This window comes from Nerophis ophidion, linkage group LG20, assembly GCF_033978795.1.
Source record: "Nerophis ophidion isolate RoL-2023_Sa linkage group LG20, RoL_Noph_v1.0, whole genome shotgun sequence".
NCBI lineage: Eukaryota > Metazoa > Chordata > Actinopteri > Syngnathiformes > Syngnathidae > Nerophis > Nerophis ophidion.
Genome location: NC_084630.1, coordinates 20,833,166 through 20,851,409, shown reverse-complemented (window position 1 = coordinate 20,851,409; position 18,244 = coordinate 20,833,166). Strand labels below are relative to the sequence as shown.

Here is an 18,244-nt window from a genome sequence, read left to right as displayed (position 1 = left end):
ACGCATCCATTATGCCTCGCCATCGTGTCAGAAAACAGCCAGCACAACGCCGCCTCGCAGTGGACCACCAAAAGTCTTCCCTTCGCCAAGCCGCGAAGACTTTTTCCCCGGACAGCAGCGCGCAGACAACAGCCCAGTACTCTTCCCTGAGGTTTGGAAGTTTTGTTTTTTCTCCATATTCCAACCACTCTTCCGACTGGGCTGTAAGGCCAGGGCATACCTCCGGCCCACCGGTCCATCACGGTGACGTCATTTCGTCAACGCCCCCTGGTGACTCAATACCACCCCCTGTCGATGATATTTTTTCTGAGGATTTTTATATTGTTGAGTCTTATTCTCAACCTGTTTCAAATATTGACTATGATTTTTTGGACTCTATAGACACAACTAAGTTCTATACAGATGTTATTTCTAGATGCAAACTAAGGCAACATGAGCTACCTACTTTTCTTCCTCCACCTCTTAAGCCCCGTTCCCCGCCCAAGTCTGGGTTTTTTTCTCCTTTTTCAAAAGGACATGTTGGTCAACTTAAAGGGGAGGAGTCTGCCCACCTCCAAACCTCACACCACCCTCCCTTAAGGTCAGTCCCTGACCATAGGGAACGGGTCTGGGATCCCCGTCTGGAGGGAGGGGCTAAGGCCTATAGCTTTGGTGGGGAAGTAGCTCAGATGCTAACTGTCAAACCGCAGCCTCCTATGAGGCCACCTCCACCGATATTCCGCTTAGCTCCTCCTAGTAGACCTCCTCCACCTGTGTTTCCCCCGGTCAAGCCACTAAGGCCACCTAGACCTCCTCCACCGACTTTTCGACTCGCTAGTCCACTACCTCCAGTGCGCCCTCCACCACCGGTGTTCAAGCCTAGTCCCAGTCCTGGTCCGACTTCTGGCCAACATTGTAGATCAACTCGTAGACTGAGTCGTAGTCCGAGTCCTAGCCCAAGTCCTTGTTCAAGTCATTCTCTTAATGGTAGTCCAAGTCCCGGTCCCAGTTACGTACCTTCGTGTAGTCTTGATCGTAGTCCTTGTCCTAATTCCCCTCGTGGTCTTAGTCCTCACAGTAACCCTAGTCCTTGCCCAAATTCTTGTCCGAGCCCCAGTGTCACTGTAAGTCCTGGTCCTTGCCCAAGTCCTTATAAAAGCACTAGTTTGATTGTAAGTACTGGTCCTCACACAAGTCCTTGCCCAAGTCCTAGTGTTAGTCTAAATCCTCATAGTAGTCCTAGTCCTCCTCTCTGCCAGTCTCTTAGTGCTCCTCGGCTGACGCCGACACCTGCTCCTCGGCTGACGCCGACTCCTGCTCCTCGGCTGACGCCGACTCCTGCTCCTCGGCTGACGCCGACTCCTGCTCCTCGGCTGAAGCCGACACCTGCTCCTCGGCTGAAGCCGACACCTGCTCCTCGGCTGAAGCCGACACCTGCTCCTCGGCTGAAGCCGACACCTGCTCCCAGTCTGGTTCTCACACCAGCTCCCAGTCTGGTTCTCACACCAGCTCCCAGTCTGGTTCTCACACCAGCTCCCAGTCTGGTTCTCACACCAGCTCCCAGTCTGGTTCTCACACCAGCTCCCAGTCTGGTTCTCACACCAGCTCCCAGTCTGGTTCTCACACCAGCTCCCAGTCTGGTTCTCACACCAGCACAAACTCCCAGTCTGGTTCTCACACCAGCACAAACTCCCAGTCTGGTTCTCACACCAGCACAAACTCCAAGGCTGGAGCCCACTCCGGTACCAGCACCACGACAGGTACCGGTGCCAGCTCCGTGCCGCCAAGCACCGGTGCCAGCTCCGTGCCGCCAAGCACCGCCGACGACGGGGCTGGAGCCCACACCAGCGCCGACGACGGGGCTGGAGCCCACACCAGCGCCGACGACGGGGCTGGAGCCCACACCAGCGCCGACGACGGGGCTGGAGCCCACACCAGCGTCGACGACGGGGCTGGAGCCCACACCAGCACCACCGACGACTCCTGCGGCTCCCAGGCCGCCTCCGACGACTCCTGCGGCTCCCAGGCCGCCTCCGACGACTCCTGCGGCTCCCAGGCCGCCTCCGACGACTCCTGCGGCTCCCAGGCCGCCTCCGACGACTCCTGCGGCTGCAGCACCCGCATCATCCTCGCCAGCTGCACTCGGGCCTGCTTTGGCTGCGGTCCCCGCGCCCTCGTCTGCTGCTTCCAAGCCTGCTGGGATTTCGGTGCTGAGGCGTCGTCCACCACGTCGACCACGGGCGTGGCCTCTGCGAGGTCATCCTCCTCGCCAGGTGCTCCCTCCTCCATGTCGGCCACGGATGTGGCCGTGCCCGGGTCGTCCGCCTCGCCGGGCACCTCATCCTGCGAGGCGGCCACTAGTGTGGCCTTTTCGAGGTCGCCCGCCGGGACTTTTTCGGCAGCAGCGTTCCACCCGCCGCCGCCACATGATGTGTCCTCGGTGGATTCGGGGACATGCGATCTGGCGACCCTCCACCGTGGACTCCTTCCGCCCTCCCTTCGTTTGTGAACTTTCTGGTTTTGGGAGGGGGTTCTCTTTATTGCAGTTTTTTGGGGGCATCTGGGATCTGCCCCTTAAGGGGGGGGTGATGTTGTGATCCGGCTTCCGGATCACACATCTCTAGCATGTTTGTCTTTTTTGTATTGTCCTGCTATGTTTTGATCATGTTTTGGACTCTACCGATCCCGTTTGTTAGCGCACTTCCTTGTTTTGTATTGTCACCATGGCAACCTAAGTATGCCTCCTGCACGGACTCATTACGCACACCTGTTTTGAATTATTTGTGTTGTATTTAAGACCACCTGCTACCTTAGTTCCTCCTGGCTGTTTTGTTTGCTACTTGCAACACGCACGTTGGTTCTTATTTTTGTAATCACTATTGCTAAGTCTCGCCTTAGCTTTGCGTGCGCTCTGCACCTCTATTCCTGTACTCTGCTCTCGTTGCTAATTATTAGCATAGCTCTCCGTGCATTCGGCACGCCTTTTCTTTGCATTTTGTACCAGTATTATTTTTTGTTTTTGTATTAAATCTAATCTTACCTGCAACTCCTGCCTGTCCTGGTCCTCTTGCATCCCTGGGGTAGCAACACGCATCCATTATGCCTCGCCATCGTGTCAGGGGTCCACGTTAATCAATTCATGGTAAGCACTATACACCCTCCACAAAGGTGGCCCGCCGAAGGATGATCAGTCCTCAGCTTGTGTCCCGTGCTCAACTGTTCCCGAAATTCACCCTGTTACACTGCCCTCCTGGGGCCCAACCGGGGTCCTTCCGCTTGAGCCAAATCCACTGGCTGCTTCTTTCTGCTGCCTCTGAGACTGCTCTGATGGTCCTCCGCAGAGCCTGACCATGGCTGCCGAGTTCCCTCAGCAGTCTGATGGTAGACGACGCCACAAATCCTCTGCATCCCACCTCTACTGGATAGACCTTGGTGTTCCAGCCACACTGCCTCGCTTCATCTGCTAGCTCTGAGTAGCGCAGCTTCTTACGTTCATAGGCCTCCTCCACAGAGTTCTCCCATGGGACTGTGAGCTCTATGACGTAAGCAGTCTTCACCGAAGGGGACCAGAGCACCAAGTCTGGCCTGAGGTTGGTAGAGGCAATCTCAGGTGGGAAAACCAGCTGTTTGCCGATGTCAGGCAGCATCTTCCAGTCGCGCGCCAGGTATAGGTGTCCTCTTTCTGGTTTGACGGAAAGCTGTTTGGGTGTTTTCCCGCCCTCTCGGACAAACATTGTTGTCTTCAAGGGATTAAATGCTCTTGGTGGCAAGGAGTTGACGGCACCACGCTTGCTCTCCAGGGGTGATGCCAGGATATATACAAATATATATATATATGCATATATATATATATATATATATATATATATATATGTCTATATGCATATATATGTATATATATGTATAAATATACATATATACATATATATGTACATATATATATATACATTTGTATATATATATTCATCCATCCTATACATACATACATATATATATATATATATATATATATATATATATATATATATATATATATACACACAAACACACACATATATACATGAAAAAACAGGGTTTTCTTTGGTAACAAAAAAGTTCCTAAAATATTCAAATACATTTTAAACTCTCTGGCAACGCATAGATCTGAAGTAAATCTACAACACTGAACGACACGGGTAGTCCTTCATACCATCAGACTGTATAATGCATATGTTCCTTTTTGACTGTACTTGAATGTATAAATGGACTGTATTAATATTATTCACATGTGAATATTGCTGAATAATACACTGTATTTATGTTATTCACATGTGAATAATGCTGTATAATAGACTGTATTTATATTCAGGGGCGCCGAAAGGGGGGGTGGGGGGTTAAAGGAGACAGATTCTAGGGGCCCATGATGGAGGGGGGCCCAGAGAGGCCCCTAATGATGATGAAATTATATAAAATTATGTGTTGGGGGCCCTGTAAAGATTCTTTCCATGGGGCCCAAAATCCCTAGCGGCACCCCTGTTTATATTATTCACATGTAAATAATGCTGTATAATAGACTGTATTTATATTATTCACATGTAAATAATGCTGTATAATAGACTGTATTTATATTATTCACATGTGAATAATGCTGTATAATAGACTGTATTTATGTTATTCACATGTGAATAATGCTGTATAATAGACTGTATTTATGTTATTCACATGTGAATAATGCTGTATAATAGACTGTATTTATATTATTCACATGTAAACAATGTTCTATAATAGACTGTATTTATATTATTCACATGTAAAAAAAAATTAAGTGTTTATTGTGAGCGAACTGTGGCGCTGAATTTCCCACAGGGATCAATAAAGTATTTTCTATTCTCTTCAATAGATATTTTAGCCTTGAAATTAAAACAAACAACAAACAAAAAAAACCCTATATATTTATATTTATACAATGCTGGCCTGTTGAGTTTCCGGACTCATATTGAGTTAGCAAAATGAACCTTTTTTTTTGCAAAATAGACACTTTTTAAAATAAATTTTAACGCTGCAATATCGATAGATTTATTTCAGATCAATGCGTTGCCATACATTTTTTTTATTTAAAAAATATTTTTTTATCTTTTTATATCAATGAAAACCCAGATTTTTTTGTAAAAAAACAAACAAATATTGCAATATTGTACATACACATTTGCAATATGAAATATACTTACATACACTTTAACGCAGTGGTTCTCAAATGGGGGTATGCGTACCCCTGGGGGTACTTGAAGGTATGCCAAGGAGTACGTGAGATTTTAAAAAAATATTCTAAAAATAGCAACAATTCAAAAATCCTTTATAAATATATTTGTCAAAGTTAGTTGTTGAGATGGAGGCAGGCAGGGAGTGAGAAAACATGGTTTTAATAATAAAAACTAGAACAAAACCAAACAAAGGGTTCAAACCAAGAGCGCGCACGTGGGCGGATAACAAACAAAATGCCTTGCGTGGAAGCTAACAGGTATCTAGCAGGAAACAGAAAAACTGGAAACACCTAATGGCTAACAAGAAAACATTAAACCAAAACGCTAGGAGAAAACATACTACAAATAGCTAACAGGAACAGTTTACTGCTACGACGACAAGGACAAATAGTAGCTGTAATGATGACATCGACAAATCACGACAGGTAGCAACAACACAAGAGCGACATGCAATACAATAATCCAGCACTGACTGGAGCAGGGGTCGGGAACCTTTTTGGCTGACAGAGTCATACAAGCAAAATATTTTAAAACGTATTTCAGTGAGAGCCATATCATATTTTTTTTTAGACTGAATACATATAAATGTGTGCATGTTTTAGTAAGACCAACATTATTCTTTTTAATAATATTGTTATTCTGAAGCTAACCAACAATAAATAAAATACTTCTTACCATTAATGCAACTTCTTGAACAGGTGCGGTAGGAACCGGATGGATGGATTAAAATGCATGAGAATGTTTTGTATTTCGAACGTTATTTTTTAACACTGTGATTACCAGCGGAATTATTCATCACTTACCGTGTTAAGCAATGTCAGCTAAGATTTATCTGAGAGCCAGGTGCAATCATCAAAGGAGCCACATTTGGCTCTAGAGCCATAGGTTCCCTACCTCTGGACTGGAGGAACAAGGCAGGTACAGTAAAATAGGAGCGGGCTGATTGACATCAGGTGTGGCCAGGTGCCAATCAGCCACAGCTGAGGGGAAAAATAGCACTCAAAGAGACAAACAGGAAGCTGAACCAAAACAAGAACTAAGGACAGGAAATACTAAACACACAGAGGAGAAACTTATACACAAACAAACTGTTAGCGGCAAGCCTGACAATATTTATTGAATAATACTTCAACAAAATATGAATGTAAGTTCATAAACTGTGAAAAGAAATGCAACAATGCAATATTCAGTTTTTTGTGGACATGTTCCATAAATATTGACGTTAAAGATTTTTTTTTTGCAAAGAAATGTTTAGAATGAAGTTGATGAATCCAGATGGATCTCTATTACAATCCCCAAAGAGGGCTCTTTAAGTTGATGATTTCTTCTATGTGTAGAAATATTTATTCATAACTAAATCACTTGTTTGTTTTTCAACAAGTTTTTAGTTATATTTATACCTTTTTTTCCAAATAGTTCAAGAAAGACCACTACAAATGAGCAATATTTTGCACTGTTATACCATTTAATAAATCAGAAACTGATGACATAGTGCTGTATTTTACTTCTTTATCTCTTTTTTTCAACCAAAAATGCTTTGCTCTGATAAGGGGGTACTTGAATTAAATAAAAATGATCACAGGGGTACATCACTGAAAAAAGGTTGAGAACCACTACTTTAATGAATGAGACCTTTTTTATGTTAGACAAAATTGAGGGGAGCTCTGATGGTTTTGAAAAACTATCATTAATCAGCGTGCTGCTCTCGGTGGAAAAAGTTTGGACACCCCTGTTTAAGCCCCCATTTTACTGATGAAGAATAAATGACATTAGCCTTTGGAAGGAAAATGGAGCATATTTCCGATACTTATGGTAATGTAGTCGGACATGAATGACAGGCTGCATAAAAGAAGAAGGGCGAATTATTGGCTTTGCGCTGTGCTGCACGTCCTTCTTTCCGAGTCGATGCACTCTGACAACACAGGCAGACATAATACACAAAGTAGTTTCTCTTTCCAGTAGCGTGCAGTCATTAAAAACTATAAATTGTTTTCTTTTTTTTTGCAGGCCGTATGAAGCTATTCTGTAATGGAGTATGTTATTCACTCGAGCGTGTTAGTTTTTGTTGATTTTCAGCCACTCACTGATGTAAAACAATATTTTCTATGCCTTTCAAGGGGGTGAATGTAAAATGAATGTGAACCCTATGATAAAAATGTCCCGCCTTAATTAAACTTGAAGGAGAAGTACAATGGTGCCTTTGCATGCCGGTCCTATCACATAATATCAACGGCTTTTCACACACACAAGTGAGTCATACTTGGTCAACAGCCATACAGGTCACACTTAGGGTGGCCGTATAAACAACTTTAACACTGTTACAAATGTGTGAACCCACACCAAACAAGAATGACAAACGCATTTCGGCAGAACATCCGCACCATAACACAACATAAACACAACAGGACAAATACCCAGAAACCCTTGCAGCACTAACTCTTCCGGGACGCTACAATATACACCACCCCTATCCCCCATCTCAACCCCGCCCACCTCAACCTCCTCATGCTCTCTCAGGGAGAGCATGTCCCAAATTCCAAGCCGCTCTTTTTAGGCATGTTCAAAAAAATAATGCACTTTGTGATTTCAATAATAAATATGGCAGTGCCATGTTGGCATTTCTTTTTCCAGTGTCGCTGAAGACAAGATAACAATGACTGTGCATGTGAGCTGTATGCTTGGTATTTTTATGTATTTTATGTATTTTTATCTATTTATCTATGTTCTTATGTTTTTATGTATGATTTTGCACTAAATTAGTTTGCATCCAATTTCATTGTACAATGTACAATGACAATAAAGATGTATTCTATTCTATTCTATTCTATTCTATTCTATAACTTGAGTTGATTTATTTTGGAAAACCTTGTTACATTGTTTAATGCAGGGGTCTCAAATTCAATTCACCTGGGGGCCACTAGATGAAAAGTCTGGGTGAGGCTGGGCCGTACGAAAAGAAAATATTGTAGCGTCCCGGAAGAGTTAGTGCTGCAGGGGGTTCTGGGTATTTGTTCTGTTGTGTTTATATTGTGTTACGGTGCAGATGTTCTCCCGAATTGTGTATGTCATTCTTGTTTGGTGTGACTTCACATATTTGTAACAGTGTTAAAGTTGTTTTTATGGCCACCCTCGGTCCTTCGGCGGAGTGCTACGGAAACTTGTCTCTCCGGGTCAGGGGACACACAGTGACAGAGAGCGAGTAGGCGGGCGAGCGAGGAAGGGAGGGAGGGAGAGAGAGAGGAAGAGCATGTGTGGGTCTAGTGGAAAGGCGGCAAAACGTTTCTCTGCTTGCATCACGAAAGTGACGTCAATGTTCCGCCCTCGAGTGCCACATACCACACCGTGATTGGTAGATTCCTTCAGCTTCGCACACAACGCGGTTAAGCGCCATTCATATAAAACTTGCGGGCCGCACTAACATTAGGGACCAAATGTCCCTTTGGGACAGAGGACCCTATTGTATTTCTAAGGTTTTATGAATAATATTCCGACTCTTCGAGCTGTAATTTGACCACCTTAACATGCTTCAAAACTCACCAAATTTTACACACACATCAGGACTGGCGAACAGCGTCCCGGAAGAGTTAGTGCTGCAAGGGGTTCTGGGTATTTGTTCTGTTGTGTTTATGTTGTGTTACGGTGCGGATGTTCTCCCGAAATGTGCTTTTCATTCTTGTTTGGTGTGGGTTCACAGTTTGGCACATATTTGTAACAGTGTTAAAGTTGTTTTTACGGCCACCCTCAGTGTGACGTTTATGGCTGTTGACCAAGTATGCCTTGCACTCACTTGTGTGTGTGTGAAAAGCCGTAGATATTATGTAAATGAGTCAGGCACGCAAAGGCAGTTCCTTTAAGATTTATTGGCGCTCTGTACTTCTCCCTACATCCGTGTACCATTCTGTACAGCGGCATTTTAAAAAGTCATACATTTTACTTTTTGAAAATGATACCGATAATTTTCGATATTACATTTTTAAGGCATTTATCGGCCGATAACATCGGCAGTCCAATATTATCGGAAATCTCTTTGGTCCAAGTTATCGGGGACTGTTATTACTGGCGGACAGGTGTCGCGGTGTGACCGCAGCCAGGCATGTAAGTAACCCTCGTCTCCATGGCAACGTCTCTGTCGCTTTCATTCATTTGCCGCTTTTCCACTATTGCAGGGGTAGGCAATCCAGAACATTGAAAGAGCCCTTTTGGAGCCAAATTAACACAACGCTGTCAAGCGCCAGTCATATAAAACTCACAGGCCACACTAACATCAGACTTTCAGATCAAGGTGGGAGCCGCAACAAAACGTATCCGATATTGTCCAACTCTTAATTACAGATTCCGATATCAACCGATACCAATATATACAGTGGTGGAATGAACACATCATTATGCCTCATTTTTGTTGTGATGCCCCGCTGGATGCATAAACCGGGGGAATCAAACTTATTTCACCTGGGGGCCACAGGATGCAGAGTCTGGGTGAGGCTGGGCCACAAGAAAAGATTTCTTAAAAAATATATTTTTAAATGTCTTTATTTCTAATTTGAACACAAAATAAAATCTAAATATATATGAACAAAATGAGAATTAAGTAATGTGAGGCAATGCAAATTAAATAATAAAAACAAATAACGGTTTGAAATGGTCCAGGTTATCGGGCACTGTTATTACTGACGGACAGGTGTCGCGCTGTGACCGCAGCCAGGCACGTAAGAAAACCCTTGTCTCCATGGCAACGTTTCTGTCGCTTTCACTCATTTGTTGCTTTTCCACTCACGCAAGGGTAGGCAACCCAGAACGTTGAAAGAGCAATTTTGGACCAAAATAACAAAAATCTTCTCTGTCTGGAGCTAACGGGAGGGTGGGTTTTCTCGCCGTGGAATTTACAGTTGCGGTAGCACAATTAATCCCCAAACACGCTAACATCGTGACTAACGTGTTACACGTCCGATTCGGCCAGCAACTCTCTGTCGGAGTATCAGCGCTGAGGTCCAGTGCATCACCGTTTTGTATTGTCCCTGGGTCCTTCGGCGGAGTGCTACGGAAGCTTGTTGTCCCGGGTAGGAGGGGGACACACAGTAACAGAGAGCGAGTAGGCGGGAGAGCGAGGGAGGGAGAAAGAGAAGAAGAGCGTGTGCGGGTCTAGTGGAAAAGCGGCAAAACGTTTCTTTGCTTGCATCATGCAAGTGACGTCAATGTTCTGCCCTCGAGAGCCACATACCACACCGTGATTGGTAGATTCCTTCAGCTCCGCACACAACGATGTCAAGCGCCATTCATATAAAACTTGCGAGCCGCACTAACATTAAACTTTCATATTAAGGTAGGGGCCGCAAAATAACGTCTCGCGGGCCGCGTGTCAGAGACCCTAGCATTAAACAATGTAACAAGGTTTTCCAAAATAAATCAACTCAAGTTATGAAAAAAAAATGCCAACATGGAACTCCCATATTTTTACGGACCGAATGTCCCTTTGGGACAGAGGACCCTATTGTATTTCTAAGGTTTTATTAATAATATTCCGACTCTTCCAGCTGTAATTTGACCCCCTTAACATGCTTCAAAACTCACCAAATTTTACACAAACATCAGGACTGGCGAACAGCGTCCCGGAAGAGTTAGTGCTGTAAGGGGTTTTGGGTATTTGTTCTGTTGTGTTTAGATTGTGTTACGGTGCAGATATTCTCCCGAAATGTGTTTGTCATTCTTGTTTGGTGTGGGTTCACAGTGTGCCGCATATTTGTAAGTGTTAAAGTTGTTTATACGGCCACCCTCAGTGTGACATGTATGGCTGTTGACCAAGTATGCGTTGCATTCACTTGTGTGTGTGAAAAGCCGTAGATATTATGTGACTGGACAGGCACAAAAAGGCAGTGAATTTAAGGTTTTTCTGGCACTCTGTACTTCTCCCTACATATGTGTACCACTCCGTAGAGCGGCATTTTGAAAAGTCATACATTTCCTTTTTGAAACAGATAGCGATAATTTCTGATATTACATTTTAAAGCATTTATCAGACGATAACATCGGCAGTCCGATAATATCAGACATCTTTAGTTAAAATAAAGCCAATATTGCCATTTTTTGTGGTCCCCTTTACTTAGAAAAGTACTGAAAAGTATCGAAATACATTTTGGTACCGGTACCAAAATGTTGGTATCGGGACAACCCTAGTACACGCCAAGTTAACTTTCAGTTTCGATCCCGGTCAAGGGCACTTTATTCAGAGTAATGACTCATGGGTGTCAGTGTGTGAAAACCGAGGTACCACTGTGGATTCCTATATAGCAGTGTTTTTCAACCACTGTGCCGCGGTGAGATACAGTCTGGTGTGCCGTGGGAGATGATCTAATTTCACCTATTTAGGTTCAAAATATTTTTGGCAAACCGGTAATTCTAGTCTGCAAATGATGTGTTGTTGTTGAGTGTGGGTGTTGTTTAGAGCTCGGCAGAGTAACCGTGCAATACTCTTCCATATCAGTAGGTGTCAGCCGGTAGCTAATTGCTTTCCAAAGACAGTGCAGCAAACTCCCTTCCTGTCTCTCATGGACACACACTTGTTGTAGTTGAATTTGGACTAGCGACTGCACGACATCAAGGCCGCGGAACCGAGACAAACTGCAGGCTTACACACACACATGCATCCAAAAAATATACGCCACACATACACTCCCCACCCCCCCAATCCAACACCCTTGACACAAATCCCATAGAGGTGATGAAAGGTTGGTCAGCGCCTGAGAGCTGCGACCTGCCACCATGATCCCGCACTCCCTTCCCTCTGTTGCTAAATATCTCAACCTATATGTTGTTATATGTATATATGTGCTTTGCTATGGAGGTTTTTTTCCCACTCCAGACTGGGCCCCTTTAGGAGTCCAGTCTGGATTTTTTTTTTTTTTTACTCATCCTTCCCCAGCGTTTGACCTTTTCCCCCATCTTTTACGGGGCGCCCATCAGCGTTTCTTTGTCTCATATTGAACAGGTTTGTGCAGAAGACTAAATTTCATTGTACAAACCCCGTTTCCATATGAGTTGGGAAATTGTGTTAGATGTAAATATAAACGGAATACAATGATTTGCAAATCCTTTTCAACTCATATTCAATTGAATGCACTACAAAGACAACATATTTGATGTTCAAACTCATAAACTTTGTTTTCTTTTTCGCAAATAATAATTAACTTAGAATTTCATGGCTGCAACACGTGCCAAAGTAGTTGGGAAAGGGCATGTTCACCACTGTGTTACATCACCTTTTCTTTTAACAACACTCAATAAACGTTTGGGAACTGAGGAAACTAATTGTTGAAGCTTTGAAAGTGGAATTCTTTCCCATTCTTGTTTTATGTAGAGCTTCAGTCGTTCAATAGTCTGGGGTCTCCGCTATCATATTTTACGCTTCATAATGCGCCACACATTTTCCATGGGAGACAGGTCTGGACTGCAGACGGCCCGGAAAGTACCTGCACTCTTTTACTATAAAGCCACGTTGCTGTAACAAGTGCTGAATGTGGCTTGGCATTGTCTGGCTGAAATAATCAGGGGCGTCCATGAAAAAGACGGCGCTTAGATGGCAGCATATGTTGTTCCAAAACCTGTATGTACCTTTCAGCGTTAATGGTGCCTTCACAGATGTGTAAGTTACCCATGCCTTGGGCACTAATGCACTTTGTGTCAATAACAGCCTGGATGGTTCGCTTCCCCTTTGGTCCGCATGACAAGATGTTGAATATTTCCAAACACAATTTGAAACGTGGACTCGTCAGACCACAAAACACTTTTCCACTTTGCATCAGTCCATCTTAGATGATCTCGGGCCCAGTGAAGCCGGCAGCGTTTCTGGATGTTGTTGATAAATGGCTTTCGCATTGCATAGTAGAGCTTTAACTTGCACTTACAGATGTAGCGACAAACTGTATTTAGTGACAGTGGTTTTCTGAAGTGTTCCTGAGCCCATGTGGTGATATCCTTTAGAGATTGATGGATGTCGGTTTTTGATACAGTTCCGTCTGAGGGATCGAAGGTCACGGTCATTCAATGTTGGTTTCCGGCCATGCTGCTTACGTGGAGTGATTACTCCGGATTCTTTAAAACTTTTGATGAAATTACGGAGCGTAGATGTTGAAATCCCTAAATTTCTTGCAATTGCACTTTGAGAAACGTTGTTCTTAAACTGTTTGACTATTTGCTCACACAGTTGTGGACAAAGGGGTGTACCTCGCCCCATCCTTTCTTGTGAAAGACTGACCATTTTTTGGGAAGCTGTTTTTATACCCAATCATGGCACCCACCTGTTCTCAATTAGCCTGCACACTTGTGGGATGTTCCAAATACGTGTTTAATGAGCATTCCTCAACTTTATCAGTATTTATTGCCACCTTTTCCAACTTCTTTGTCACGTGTTGCCGGCATCAAATTCTAAAGTTAATGATTAATTGCAAAGTTTATCAGTTTGAACATCAAATATGTTGTCTTTGTAGCATATTCAACTGAATATGGGTTGAAAATGATTTGCAAATCATTGTATTCCGTTTATATTTACATCTAACACAATTTCCCAACTCATATGGAAACGGGGTTTGTACTTGCTGCAATGACAATAAAGACCTACTTATCTTCCTATCTATCTATCTTGTAAATGTGGGAAACAGCGGGAGGCAGGGTGCAGGTAAAAAGGTGTCTATTGCTTAAACCAAAAATAAGCAAAAGGTGGGTGCCCTTAAGAAAAGGCATTGAAGGTTAGGGAAGACTATGCAGAACAAAACTAAAACTGAACTGGCTACAAAGTTAACAAAAACAGAATGCTGGACGACAGCAAAGACTTACTGTGAAGCAAAGACAATGTACAGTCGAACATGACATGAGGATCAACAATGTCCGCACAAAGAAGGTAAAAAACAACCGTAATAGTCTTGATTGCTAAAACAAAGTAGATGCGGGAAATATGGCTCAAAGGAAGACATGAAACGGGCGTGTGTCCCTCCTACCTGCTGTTGAGGCAGCAGTAGATGATGGGGTTGTACATGGTGGAGCTCATGGCCAGCCACAGCACCGACAGGTAGACCTGCTGGATGGACTTCCACTTGATCAGCTGCTTTTTGAGGCCCGTCACTATGAAGTAGATGTGATAGGGCAGCCAGCAGAGGGCAAAGGTCACCAAGACGATGATCATCATCTTCACAACCTGCCGGGTGAAAACAAAACAGGAGGCCGGGTTAGGACTGTGTCCCGTTGCTGTGTAATCCAATCAATCAATCAATCAATCAATCAATGTTTATTTATATAGCCCTAAATCACCAGTGTCTCAAAGGGCTGCACAAGCCACAACGACATCCTCGATTCGGATCCCACATCAGAGCAAGGAAAAACTCACAACCCAGTGGGACGTCAATGTGAATGACTATGAAAAACCTTGGAGAGGACCGCAGATGTGGGTGAACCCTCTCCTTTAAAGGAGACCGGATGCAATGGACGACGAGTGGGTCTAACATAATATTGTGGAAGTCCAGTCCATAGTGGAGCTAACATAATATTGTGAAAGTCCAGTCCATAGTGGATCTAACATAATATTGTTGAAGTCCAGTCCATAGTGGATCTAACATAATAGTGAGAGTCCAGTCCATAGTGGATCTAACATAATAGTGAGAGTCCAGTCCATAGTGGATCTTACATAATAGTGAGAGTCCAGTCAATAGTGGATCCAACATAAAAGTGAGGGTCCAGTCCATACAGGATCTAACATGACAGTGAGGGTCCAGTCCATAGTTCCGGCCCACCGGAGATGATGGTGAGATAATAGTGAGAGTCCAGTCTATCCTGGATCTAACATAATAGTGTGAGAGTCCAGTCCATAGTGGATCTAACATAATAGTGAGGGTCCAGTCCATAGTGGATCTAACATAATAGTGAGGGTCCAGTCCATAGTGGATCTAACATAATAGTGAGAGTCCAGTCCTTAGTAGATCTAACATAATAGTGAGAGTCCAGTCCATAGTGGATCTAACATAATATTGTGAGGGTCCAGTCCATAGTGGATCTAACATAATAGTGAGAGTCCAGTCCATAGTGGATCCAACATAATAATGTGAGAGTCCAGTCCATAGTAGATCTAACATAATAGTGAGAGTCCAGTCCATAGTGGATCTAACATAATATTGTGAGGGCCCAGTCCTTAGTGGATCTAACATAATAATGTGAGAGTCCAGTCCATAGTGGATTTAACATAATAGTGTGAGAGTTCAGTCCATAGTGGATCTAACTTAATAGTGAGAGTCCAGTCCCTACTGGATCTAGCATAATAGTGAGAGTCCAGTCCATAGTAGATCTAACATAATAGTGAGAGTCCAGTCCATAGTTGATCTAACATAATAATGAGGGTCCACTCCATAGTGGATCTAACATAATAAATAAATAAATGATAAATGGGTTGTACTTGTATAGCGCTTTTCTACCTTCAAGGTACTCAAAGCGCTTTGACACTACTTCCACATTTACCCATTCACACACACATTCACACACTGATGGAGGGAGCTGCCATGCAAGGCGCCAACCAGCACCCATCACGAGCAAGGGTGAAGTGTCTTGCTCAGGACACAACAGACGTGACGAGGTTGGTACTAGGTGGGGATTGAACCAGGGACCCTCGCGTTGCGCAGGGCCACTCTCCCACTGCGCCACGCCGTCCCCAATAGTGAGAGTCCAGTCCATAGTGGGGCCAGCAGATGACCATCCCAAGCGGAGACGGGTCAGCAGCGCAGAGATGTCCCCAACTCTTGCACAGGCGAGCGGTCCACCCCGGGTCCCGACTCTGGACATCCAGCACTTCATACATGGCCACCAGACCTGTGCCTCCCCTTCCACAAGGGAGAGGGGGGCAGGGCGGAAAAGAAAAGAAGCGGCAGATCAACTGGTCTAAAAAGGGAGTCTATTTAAAGGCTAGACTATACAAATAAGTTTTAAAATGGGACTTAAATGCTTCTACTGAGGTAGCATCTCTAACTGTTACCGGGAGAACACTCTAGAGTACTGGAGCCCCAGTAGAAAACGCTCTATACTTTTTTTGGGCTCTGGGAATCCCTAATAAGCCGGAGTTCTTTGAAGGCAGATTTCTTGCCGGGACATATGGTACAATACAATCGGCAAGATAGGATGGAGCTAGACCGTGTAGTATTTTATACTTAAGTAGTAAAACCTTAAAGTCACATCCAGTGCAGGCGTAACATGATCAATCCATGTGGGTTCTACAGGAACACGGCCATGTTTTTCAGCTGGCCCCAACTCTCCATCTTGCCGACCAGCCCCTTCGACACTTGCCATATCCCTGGAAAAAACACTCCCTGTGGACACCATGGGCCTTCTCAGAGACAAAACAGACGTCTGAGAGTGTCTCTCCTGAAATGTAAACAGAAACCGCTGCGCCTTCTGTTTGGAGGTCTGCTAATGGAGTGAAAACAAACTGTAAAGTTTTCGAGGTGGCGGCTAAACATTTATAACGCAGTCAGTCGGTGAGTCTAGTCCATAGTAATTCTTACATACTAGAGAGAGTCCAGTCCATAGTGGATCTAACACAATAGTGATAGTCCAGTCCATAGTGGATCTAACATAATAGTGAGAGTCCAGTCCACGATGGATCTAACATAATAGTGAGAGTCCAGTCCATAGTGGATCTAACATAATAGTGAGAGTCCAGTCCATAATGGATCTAACATAATAGTGTGAGTCCAGTCCATAATGGATCTAACATAATAGTGTAAGAGTCCAGTCCATAGTGGATCTAATATAATAGTGAGATTCCAGTCCATAGTGGATCTAACATAATAGTGAGAGTCCAGTCCATAGTGCCATCCATTTTCTAACGCTTATTCCCTTTCGGGGTCGCGGGGGGTTACAATCGGGCGGAAGGCAGTGTACACCCTGGACAAGTCGCCACCTCATTGCAGGGCCAACACAGATAGTGGATCTAACATAATAGTGTGAGTCCAGTCCAGTCCATAGTGGATCTAACATAATAGTGAGAGTCCAGTCCATAGTGGATCTAACATAATAGTGTGTGTCCAGTCCATAGTGGATCTAACATAATAGTGACAGTCCAGTCCATAGTGGATCAAACATAATATTTTGAGTCCAGTCCATAGTGGATCTAACATAATAGTGAGAGTCCAGTCCATAGTGGATCTAACATAATAGTGTGAGTCCAGTCCATAGTGGATCTAACATAATAGTGTGAGTCCAGTCCATAGTGGATCTAACATAATAGTGACAGTCCAGTCCATAGTGGATCTAACATAATAGTGTGAGTCCAGTCCATAGTGGATCTAACGTAATAGTGTGAGTCCAGTCCATAGTGGATCAAAAATTATATTGTAAACGTCCAGTCCATAGTGGATCCAACATAATATTGTGAGTCCAGTCCATAGTGGATCTAACATAATAGTGAGAGTCCAGTCCATAGTGGATATAACATAATAGAGTAAGAGTCCAGTCCATAGTGGATCTGACATAATAGTGAGAGTCCAGTCCATAGTGGATCTAACATAATAGTGAGATTCCAGTCCATAGTTGATCTAACATAATAGTCAGAGTCCAGTCCATAGTGTATCTAACATGATAGTGAGAGTCCATTACATAGTGGATCTAACATAATAGTGAGAGTACAGTCCATAGTGGATCTAACATAATAGTAAGAGTCCAGTCCATAGTGGATCTAACATAATAGTGAGAGTCCAGTCCATAGTGGATCTAACATAATATTGTGAGTCCAGTCCATAGTGGATCCAACATAATAGTGGGAGTCCAGTCCATAGTGGATCTAACATAATAGTGAGAGTCCAGTCCATAGTTGATCTAACATAATAGTCAGAGTCCAGTCCATAGTGTATCTAACATGATAGTGAGAGTCCAGTACATAGTGGATCTAACATAATAGTGAGAGTACAGTCCATAGTGGATCTAACATAATAGTGAGAGTCCAGTCCATAGTGGATCCAACATAATAGTGAGAGTCCAGTCCATAGTGGATCTAACAT

The 18,244-nt window shown here is 43.9% G+C and overlaps 1 protein-coding gene across 1 annotated transcript in view; it reads right to left on the bottom strand.

Moving 5' to 3' along the window:
• The window catches only part of tacr3a (tachykinin receptor 3a), a 121,006-nt gene that overhangs the window by 9,284 nt on the left and 93,478 nt on the right, over nt 1–18,244 (bottom strand). Inside the window, exon 4 of the mRNA XM_061880687.1 lies at nt 14,207–14,403. Coding sequence (XP_061736671.1) covers nt 14,207–14,403 — 197 coding nt within the window. The remainder of the gene's footprint in view (nt 1–14,206; nt 14,404–18,244) is intronic.